Genomic DNA, 10,709 nt, shown 5'->3' on the forward strand with positions numbered 1-10,709 from the left:
TTGTTGACCCTGTGCCCAGCTTTAAAAAATGCTTTTTAGTCTACTTTTGTCTTGTTTTACTTTAGTGTTATCATCTTTATTTTGTGATACTATAAATCTAACCTAGAGCTTTGTTCATACTGGACAGTCACTCTGTTACTGAACCACTCCCCAACCCTCTAACAGTGTTGTGTTGTGTCAATATATATATATATAAAAGTTAAGAGCACAAATGTTTTAGGTAGATTGCTTATATTCGAATCCAGGCTCCATCCTTGGCCAGCTGTGTGAACTTGGTCGATTTACTTAACCTGTCCTCATCTATTAGTTGGGAATGATGATAGCAACTATCTCTTAAGTCCCTAACACCTAGCATGTGTTCAATACATGATAGCTATTAAACCGCACATTCACTTGGCAGATGCTTGGTAAGATCCGGTTTGCCGTGCCAGTTGTTGGGGACATAGCGAAGAAATAAAATCTGTCTTCATTTCTATCTTCATAGGACTTGTATTCAGTTTGGGAAAAGCAAAATGTAGAAAGTCCGGATGAGCGGATGAGCGGGAGTGCGGCTGTGATTACAGGGTCAACACTGTAATCCCAATAGGGAGGAGGCAGAGGCAGAAGAACTAAAAAAGAGTTCAAGAGTTAGGTGCAGTGGAACACACCTTAGATCCCAGCACTCCGAGGCAGAGGCAGGTGGATCTCTGAGTTTGAGTCCAGCTTGGTCTACAGAGTGAGTCCCAGGACAGCTAGAGTTCCATAGAGAGACTCTGTCTCAAACGAATTTTTTTTTTTTTTTTTTTTTTTTTTTTTTTGGTTTTTCGAGACAGGGTTTCTCTGTGTAGCCTTAGCTGTCCTGGACTCACTTTGTAGACCAGGCTGGCCTTGAACTCACAGCGATCCGCCTGCCTCTGCCTCCCGAGTGCTGGGATTAAAGGCGTGCGCCACCACCGCCCGGCTCAAACGAATTTTAAAAAGAGAAAAGAAAAAGAAAAGAGAGAAAGCATTCAGGGCCACTCTGGACCACATAGCAAAACCCAGTCTCAAGAACAAAATAAACAAATCCAAACTTTAGATGCCGCATGTAGAAAGTGGACGCGTAACCTTACGATTGCTGTGGAAAGTACAAATACCACACAAATGTTTGTTAGCCTGTGGTGGGCAATGACATAGGCATCTAATAATAGATGATGAATCTGACTTAATTTTAGTTTAGTATCTTATTTAATTTAAAAAGTAGTTTGATTTTAAAAAGGGGGGGGGGGCTACATTGATTTAGTGCGTGAGTACATGCACAGGCCACAGTCTGTATGTGGAGATCAGAGGGCTACTTGTGGGGCTTGGTTCTCTCACGCTACTATTTGAGTCCTAGGATGAAACTCAGGTCATCAGGCTTGATGTCAAGCACCTTTATTTACTTAGTCCTCTTGCCAGCCCACTTTATACTTTAAAAATTATTTTACTTTAGTTTTTATTTCATTTTTACTTTTTTTTTTCATTTTGAGACAGGGTCTTAGGTAGCCCGGGTCAACCTTAAATTCTTTGTCTGGCAGAGGATGTCCTTGAACTCCTGATCCTGCCTCCATTTCCAGGTGCTAGGATTACAGGTATACAACAGTATGCCTGGCTTTCGATCTATTTTATTTACGAAGGAACTATATATCAACACCCAGACACAGATTTCTCTCCACCCCCAGAGGTTCTGAAATTTATATGTAAACGAACATCATCCTGGGAGTCTTGAAGCCAATGGGAAGACAGCAGTTGTTTCTCAAATGGGCTATCTGTTTATATCATCTGTGAAACTTTGAAATTCCACATTTTAAACAGGATGTAGAGCAGCAGTGGAGAGAGCTGTATGAGGAAATGGAGAAAAAGAAGGAGGCGGAAGAGACCAAGAAGAAGAGGGAAAAGGAGCTAGCCAGGCAAGAGGACATCTGGGGCCTGGACGAGGAGGACGAGGAGGACGAAGAGGAGGAAGAGGAAGAGGAAGCTGATGCGGGGCCCAGGAAGGGAGCCGGTGCTGAGAAAGCCCGTTATGATCAGAAGGATGAGCTGTAACTGCAGAGAGAACGGTTATGCGAAGAAGCAGCAAGAAGCAGTGCTTAGGAAGGAAATGGTCCTAAGGTTAGCAAACTGTGGGAAGTAACAGGACTCCTTTTTGGATAAACTTTGGACTTATATTTTTCACCGCTCCCCCTCCCTTTTCTTGCTCTATTTGCTTACTGGTAGAAAGGGAATGATAATTTGTACTTCATGAGTTGGTTTAGGGACTGAATGAGGCCATGTGTATAAAGTACTCAAAGTAGATATATTGTTTTTCTTAAAAAAAAAAAAAAGGAGTAGTTAAAACTACTATCATTATCATGGTGTTTATGAAATTCATTGTTGGTAAACAAGCTTCTGTATAAACTTGGTTCTTTCAGTTGAGCCCTCCACTCCTGGGGATTTTCATTTGTTTAAATATATGCACTTCTTAGTATTAATGAGCAGTGCTGGCCATTGTCCCCAGTGTTTCTTTTTTGAATGCACTGTGCACCTAAAACCAAAAGCAAGAGGCCGATCAATGTGAGTTCGGGGCCAGACTGGTCTACAAAGGGAGGCCAGGACAGCCAGGGCTTCACAGAGAAACCTTGTCTCAAAAAACCAAAACCAAACCAAACCAAAACAACAACAACAACAACAAAACAAAAAACAAAAGCAGACCATCCTCTGAACGTTTGGAAAAATGCTTCATGAAAGTCACGTTGTTTGCCTGCTCTTCATGCCCTAATTTTTAAATGACTGTTACTTGGTTGCAAGTTTGCCTGTCTTATTTCTATCTGTTCTGTCCCAACTGCTCATGGCACCATTATCTCTTGCATTCTTGTAGTTCTTTATAGATTAGAAAGCGGTTTTCCCACAAACTCTCAGCGTGCCTACAATGCATCCATTCAGTCTTACCGTGGTCGCTGCAGAGGTTATTGCTATCTCCATGTTACAGACACAGAAATTTGTTGGGGGGGGGGGCGGTCAGTCAATAAGGGGCGGGGTCAGTCAGTAAGGGGCGGGGTCAGTCGGTAAGGGGCGGGGCCAGGGTCTGAGCTTGTTTATTTGGTTGAGAAGTGTACTCTTCTACTGCACCAGGCTGCTTGAATGAATAGCTATTGCTACTGAACACAGACAGTAGGCAACCTGTTACATGCAAGCAATGTCCTTTTGGGTGTTTGGTTTTTTTTGTTTTTTTTTTTAATCCAAATTTAAGGAGCCAATATAGCATAGGGCTGCAAACATGAGTCAAGGTGCTCTTTAAATACCTGTTAGAAAGAATGAGCTCCCAGCACTTGGCAGATAAAGGGAGGATGACTAGGAGTTCAGGGTCATATCTTCAACTGCATAGTGAGCTCAAAGCCAACCTAGACTAAGACCCTGTCTCAAGAAAAAACAACCAAAAGCTAATCAACCAACCAACAAACCCAACCAAACAAAACAAACCAATTCCCTCTGCCTGTGCCTGCGGGCTTCAGAGATAACTTCATAAAGAGAATAACCTTTGAGCCAGCTATGGAAGAACGCAGGAAAGTGCAGGACGGATTTGGAGTCAAAGAACAAAGGGCCTGGACAACAGGAAATGGGGTCATAGGTCAGCGAGAGCAGCAGGAAGTTCTTCCTTCCTCCCAGGGTGCTGGGCCCTAGTCAGTCCTCACTAAATGTTTGATTTTTAAGAGAATAAGTTTAATTTATGCTTTGACATTTTCATACTATGCATAAGCAGCTCAGCCCTGGTTTGAGACAGGGTCCCACGGTCTCATCGCGGCCCGCTGACTGCCGGAGAGTTTACTATGAAGCACAGGCTGCCTTTGAACCTCTTCCTACCTCGGCCTTTGAGCACTGGAATCGCAGGCATGCAAAAACAGCCCAGCTCCTAATGGTGAGTTTGGATTCTTAGAATATTCTAGATTAGGAGCCAGTAGAATGGGTGAAGGAGCAAGCCATTGAGACTTGAGTTTCATCTCTGAGTCTCACGTAGCAGAAGAGAACCGACACCTCTGCCTTCCACACACAGGCAGTGTATATACACACAAGAATTAATAAATATTAAAAAAAAAAAACCAATTAAGTGGCAGTTGGGTATGGAAAGAACCTTAGAAAGATTAGCACAGTGCCAGCGCCATGGACTGTAGAAAACTTTCGTAGCCAGGTGGAGTGACCAAGGCACACCAACCCACAAAAGGCAAAGTTTCAAAGTAATACCAAGTTTAAAATTATCACACATGGCTACTCAAGATCTCTCTGGCACTGCCCGAGACGAAGCGCGCTGAGATGTCACTTTAGAGGCAGCAGCCAAGACCCAAAAAAGGGCGATGAGGTGAGCTTCATGCAAGTGGTTCTGTGGCACAAACAGCTTTCCTGCACTGAAGGATTCGGGGGAGTGCGCAATGGTCCTCTGAGCACTAAGGAGCTCGGGATACTTTTTGCAGTGTGAAAACGGAAAGGCATGAGGTCAGCTTGGTCTCCAGGCTGTGGATGAGTGACAGAGTGCTTACCTAACATGCGCAAGACCCTAGTGCTGGGAGAACTAAGGGGTGCCTCTCAGAGGTCTCACCGCCTTAATTTCTTAATTTGGTTACTTCTAATGAAAAAAAAGTTAAAAAAAAAATCGAGGTTGTCCAAAGATACCTAAAGCTTAACAGTGCAGGGTTTGTTTTGTCCAGGGCTAAGTCTTCCTAGAACTCCCTTTCCTGTCCAACTGTTTTTTTGTTTTTTGTTGTTGTTGTTGTTTTGTTTTGTTTTTTTGAGACAGGGTCTCTCTGTGTTAGCCTTGGCTGTCTTGGACTCGCTTTGTAGACCAGGCTGGCCTCGAACTCAGTGATCCGCCTGCCTCTGCCTCCCGGGTGCTGGGATTAAAGGCGTGCGTCACCACGCCCGGCCTCCAACTGTCTCTTGTACAGAGGTTTTCCCAAGATAGAGTCTCTGTCTGGCCTCTATTTGGCTGTTGGTAAGGCTGGTTTGTACCTGTTTTCCACCTCTATGGAGAAGATAGTTTGCATTAGGCTGGAAAGACATCTTCCAAAAAGAAGAAAGAAATTAGGCTGCTGCTTCTAAGCTGTAAAGTAAGCTGCAAAATAAAATAATACAAAAATAAATAAATAAAATTGCTTTGCCGGAAGTGGTGGTGTGTATCTGTAATCCCAGCACTCAGGGAGGCAGAGGCGGATGATCTCTGTAAGTTTGAGGCTAGGCTGGTACAGAGAAACCTTGTTTCAAAAAACAAACAAACAGGGTGGGGAGATGGCTCAGTGGTTAAGAGCACCACCTGCTCTTCAAGAGGCCCTGAGTTCAATTCCCAGCAACCACATGGTGGTTCACAACCATCTATAATGAAATCTGCTGCCCTTTTCTGTAAAGCATTCATATGCAATAAATAAAATAAATAAATCTTAAAAACAAACACAAACAAAAATTTGCTACAACAAAGTCATTATAATATATAATATACATATATATATCAATCACAGAATGCTTTAAAAAATTAAATTAAATTTATTTTATGTATATAGGTGTTTTACCTGAACATATGCTTGCCCACTGCTTGTGTGCCTGGTAGGGTAGAGGCCATAAGAGGACATCTGATTCCCTAGAGCCAGACTTACAAATTGTGAGCTGCCATGTGGGTGCTAGGAATTGAACTGGGATCCTGTGGAAAAGCTGCCTGTGTTCATAGCTGCTCAACCATCTCTCTAGGCCCATACCATGCTTTTAAAAAATCATTTTGTGTGTGCTTGCAATTCCCTAAATGCACTCCAAAAGCACTCAGCCTCTAGCCCAGCTGGCACCTCTGGGAAGAGGCAGAAGCAAGTGGGTGAGAAAGCCGCAACGGGCAGAGGACAGAGAAGTGGCAAGGGAATAGCCTTCCCGAGATCAGCTCTCTGTTTCAAGGTCAGCTTCTGGCAGGCGCGGGTGCGTGTGGGGGTGGGGGCTGGGGGGGGGGGCGCTGGGTGGGGGCGGGGGCGGGAAGTCAGGCTCAGCAGGAGTGGCAGGAAGGCAAGAGGAGTTCTGCATCCCCTTCATGCCCAGCAGAGCCTTTGTGTACACAAGAGTTCCTCTTCTGCGCAGTAAGCTTACCTTCCAAGTCACCAATTGTCTTTTCAGTTTATTTAACAACCTCTCAGCAAACTCGGCGGATATCTGCTTCGCTCTGAGTTTATTTTAGCAGGAATCTTGATCTCTTCCTTATCTTTGCCTTCGAGTCCTTCCGGTTCAGGCCAGTCAGTGTGGCCGGCTTATCTGTGCCGATGCAGAGGACTCACCTGCTCAGCTTGGTTCCTCGCCTCCTTTAAACATCAGTTTCAGGGTCTCCTCTTCACACTTCCTGTCTGCCTTTTTACTCATTTATTTTTTTAGACAGCACTTCGCTGTATAGCCCTGGCTGGCCTGGAATTCAAACTGTAGACCAACCTGGAACTGACAGAGATGCTCCTGCCTCTGCGGGGATTGATAGTGTGTGTCACCACACCCCCCATCTCTGCTTCTGTGGTTTAGCTTCTTTTGAGTCAGAGTTCTGACTCTTAGGGCCCAGTTTCAGTAACCTTTATACATCTCTCACAGCCATCAGCACGTTTTCTGTTTCCTCAGGCTGGATCCTACAGCTCAAGAAGGCCGCCTCAGAGTCAGCCTCTCCAGGCCTGGCTGTCCACTTCCCTCTTAGAGGCGCTCAGCCCTCCTGCCCTGCATCATCTGCTGCAGAGCTTGGATCTCTCGTGTCCATGGACACTGAGGTGATGATCTGAGCCCCCTGCCACTCCCCCATCCAGCAACTTGTCCACCCTGGTTCTGGGCTGAGCTTGGTGTCACAGCTGCTTCCAGAACAGGCTTTTCTTCTGGATACCATCATTCTCCAGATTTTATATATAAATATATATATATTTAAATGTTTCAAAATAATTATTTTTTAAAGACATAGATGTTTTTGGTTTTGGTTTTGTTGTTGTTGTTGTTGGTGGTGGTTTTGTTTTGTTTTGTTTTGTTTTCTGAGACAGGGTTTCTCTGTGTAGCCTTGGCTGTCCTGGACTCGCTTTGTAGACCAGGCTGGCCTCGAACTCACAGAGATCCACCTGCCTCTGCCTCCCAAGTGCTGGGATTACAGGCCTGTGCCACCACGCCCGGCCTCAAAAACATAGATGTTTAGCATACATCTTTGGAATTATGTATGTGTTAAGGAAGACAGCCCAAGGCTCTCACTTCCCCCAACCCAGACACAGCTGTGCAGTGTTTATCGTATTGCCTCTAGGCTTTATGCTCACTTGCTGATGGGTGGCTCTGACTTTGTACACAGTACTTTATCATCTCTGGTCTCTGACAACGGCACTGGAATTGAGTCTTTGACTTTTTCCCCTTTTCCCACGTGTAGAACTAAATTTTGTTTAATATGTTTTTTGTTTGTATGTCTTCTTTAGAATGTGACTTTTGTTTCGTATGAATATTTTTATTTATGTGACTTTTAAGATTCATTTTGTTATTTTAGATCTTTTCTCTGATCACTATTTTGTCAGGGTTTTAAATGTTTTAAATTTACTATGATTTTAAACATGTGTACATGATGTGTCTGAGGGGCATATCACAGCATGTGTGTGATTCCCAGCATCCACATAGCAGCTCACAACTGGCACTTCAGTGCCCTCTTCTGGCTCCTGAGGGCACTGCACACACAAGGGCACATACAACTAAGTACACAATACACTCATACAAATACATAAAAATATAAATATGTCATGCCAGGTGTGGCAGTGCGTGCCTTTAATCCCAGCACTCTGGAGAAAGAGGCAGGGAGATTTCTGTGAATTAGTGATCACCCTGGTCTGCATAGTGAGTTCCAGGACATCCAGGACTATGTAGAGAGACCCTGTCTCAAAAAGACAAAAACAAAACAAAACCCCCAAATAAATAAATAAATCTGCTGGGTGTGGTGGTACATGCCTTTAATCCCAACACTCGGAGGCAGAGGGAGGCAGATTTCTGTGAGTTCGAGACCAGCTTGGTCTACAAAGTAAGTCCATAATAGCCAGGGCTGTTACACAGAGAAACCCTGTCTATAAATAAATAAATAAATAAATAAATATTTTTAAAGAACATCTAGGTCTACCATTGTGAGAGTGGCAGACATCCCTGTAACAAAAAACAGGTTCAAATGAGGAAAAAAAAAAGATGTTTTTAAAATTGAGGATTTATATTATTTTAAAAGATTGAGGCAGGAAGATTAGGAATTTGAACCAGTCTGGACTCTATTGCAAAACACCAGTAGATAGATAGATAGATAGATAAATAGATAGCCAATCATTCTGAAATGATCAAAAACTGAGAAAAAACTATTCTTGCACTTCAGCTCAGTAAACACTGGGCAATCAGGTAAAACTGTTGCTGAGCAAAGGGCAATAGAGCAAGAGGGGCCACTTGACCCTGCCCATCTGCTCAGAGTCAGAGGGGTTTAATGTCTCATTGTCAGACAAATTGTCCTTTACAGAAAGGAAGGGGAAAGTTAGGCTAATATTTCTAGTTTCTCTGACCCACCTTGGGAAATTGAAGTTTTTATTTCAGTGACTAACTTCAAGGGAGAAAGGGATGGAAGAGAGGAAGGTAGAAGAAGGCCAAAGAGAGATTTGCTTCCGGGGTTCTTCCACCGTCCTTCCGTTCACATTGCTTGGCACAACAAAACACTATACCTAGTGGTACTGCTTAATAAGCCCAGGATACCCCCTTACTATAGCTCCTCCTCCTCCTATTATTATTATTATTATTATTATTACTATTATTATTATTATTACTTTATATTTTTGAGGCATCCAGAGTTCTTAGGTCAGAGCCCAGATAACTTGTTAGTAACTTCTCCAAGTTCTTAGAGCTGGAAGTTTGATCTAATGGTTTACAATGGAGCTTCAGTTCCTTCACTATCTTCAGTTAGATTTCCATGAATTTAAATTCTCTGGGTTACAGTGTCTTTGCCTGAAAGGTGGAGGCCATAAGAACTCCATTTTGGCATTGTGATAGTATTAAATAAGATCATTGACGTTAAAACCTTAGTGTAGGAAAAGATCTCAAGCTCAATTATAAATTCAGATTTCCTTTTTTAAAAAATCAAAATGTTGTCATTCGCTTTTTATAAATAATAAAATAAACACCACGTCTTCCCTCTCCTTGGAGAATAACTATTGTTGGCCTTAATGTGTTTAGACCAAGAACATTTGCCAGCAGGGTCTCATAAGAGGAATCGAATTCCCTTATTGTCAACTGGAGTTGGTATAATTGTGCTGTTTCTCACACAGAAAGGGTTTAGATTTAGACTAAACTGAAGCCTGTGGGGCTTCCTGGATAGGGATACGCCATATGCTTCTAAGGGCTCCACAGACCCCATAAAGATAGCCTCGCTTTACAGCTAGGGAAATGGAGAGTAAGAAAGGAACTGACCCTTTAAGCCAGAGGCAGGAGGATCACTGTGAGTTCGAGGCCAGCCTGGTCTACAAAGCGAGTCCAGGACAGCCAAGGCTACACAGAGAAACCCTGTCTTAAAAAACCAAAACAAAAAAAGAAAGAAAGAAAGAAAGAAAAAGAAAGAAGGAACAGAAAGGAACTGACTTGATGTAGATAACAAAGCTCACCAAGTGAAGGCAGGCAGGTTACATAGCAGGGTCCTTGCCTGGTACACGTGAAACCCTCAGGAATGAAGAGAGAGAAGGAAGGCCAACTCCTGTAAGAATGTAGGAGAGGCAGGTGGATCTGAGTTCAAGGCCAGCCTGGTCTGCAGAATGAGTTCCAGGACAGCCAAAGCTATACACTGAGAAACTCTCTTTTGAAAAACAAAACAACAACAACAAAAACAAAAACAAAGAGAGAGGGGGGGTGAGGGAGGGCTTAGGGATCAGATAGACATAAATTAAATTAGGGTCCCAGCATGGCCATTTACTAGACCTTAAACTCTGTCCTTGTGACCTAATTTTAAAATTTCAATGTCCATCATGTGTTGAGAGGGGAATTATAACGTTATCTGGCGCACACAGATGTTGTAAGGTTGAGTTTAGAGAGCATGGGAAGCTGAATTACTGCCACGTGATCTAAGTTCCAGAGATGGTCAGCTACTTAAGCTTTATGCTAAGAGCCCAGCCGCTCTGTCCTGCTGTACTGCTGCTTCCAGGAAGCTCCCGTCACCACCGAGCTCCTCCAAAGCAGCTCACGGTACACCCAACTGCTTATTCTTTTTTTTTCCCCCTCCGAGACAGGGTTTCTCTGTGTAGTCTTGGCTGTCCTGGACTCACTTTGTAGATTAGGCTGGCCTCAAACTCACAAAGAGTCTCCTACCTCTGCCTCCCGAGTGCTGGGATTAAAGGCGTGTGCCACCACGCCCAGCATATTTTTTATAACCCTTTGGGATGACAGAATTACAGTACCAAGCAGCGAGATATGGTGTGGGAGCTAAGAGACCTGCTATCTAGTGGGGGGCTCGTGTGTGTGTGTGTGTGTGTGTGTGTGTGTGTGTGTGTGTGTGTGTGTGTGTGTGTGTGACCTTGAGCCCAGTCTCAGTGCTCAAGGTCTGTTGTGGGGATGTGCTGTTATTCTTTTATACTTAGTTAATGTTCTCGTTTTTTTTAATGTTCCTTACCTCCCGTGGTTGCTAGAGGAATAGATGCAAACATTAGTGCCCATCTTGCACTTTAGAAACACTGCGTGCATGTGTGGGGCTACAATTCGTGTTTATT

At 43.6% G+C, this 10,709-nt stretch overlaps 1 protein-coding gene across 1 annotated transcript in view; it reads left to right on the top strand.

The window, feature by feature from the left end:
- Nucleotides 1-2,474, top strand: part of LOC311600414 (calreticulin-like) — a 41,502-nt gene extending 39,028 nt beyond the window's left edge. Inside the window, exon 9 of the mRNA XM_084787065.1 lies at nucleotides 1,813-2,474. Within this exon, the coding sequence (XP_084643191.1) occupies nucleotides 1,813-2,043 (231 nt within the window). The 3' untranslated portion in view covers nucleotides 2,044-2,474. The remainder of the gene's footprint in view (nucleotides 1-1,812) is intronic.
- The last annotated feature ends 8,235 nt before the right edge of the window (nucleotides 2,475-10,709 follow it).

Source organism: Acomys minous (genome assembly GCF_964271855.1).
Source record: "Acomys minous genome assembly, chromosome: 6".
In the NCBI taxonomy this organism is placed as follows: Eukaryota; Metazoa; Chordata; class Mammalia; order Rodentia; family Muridae; genus Acomys; species Acomys minous.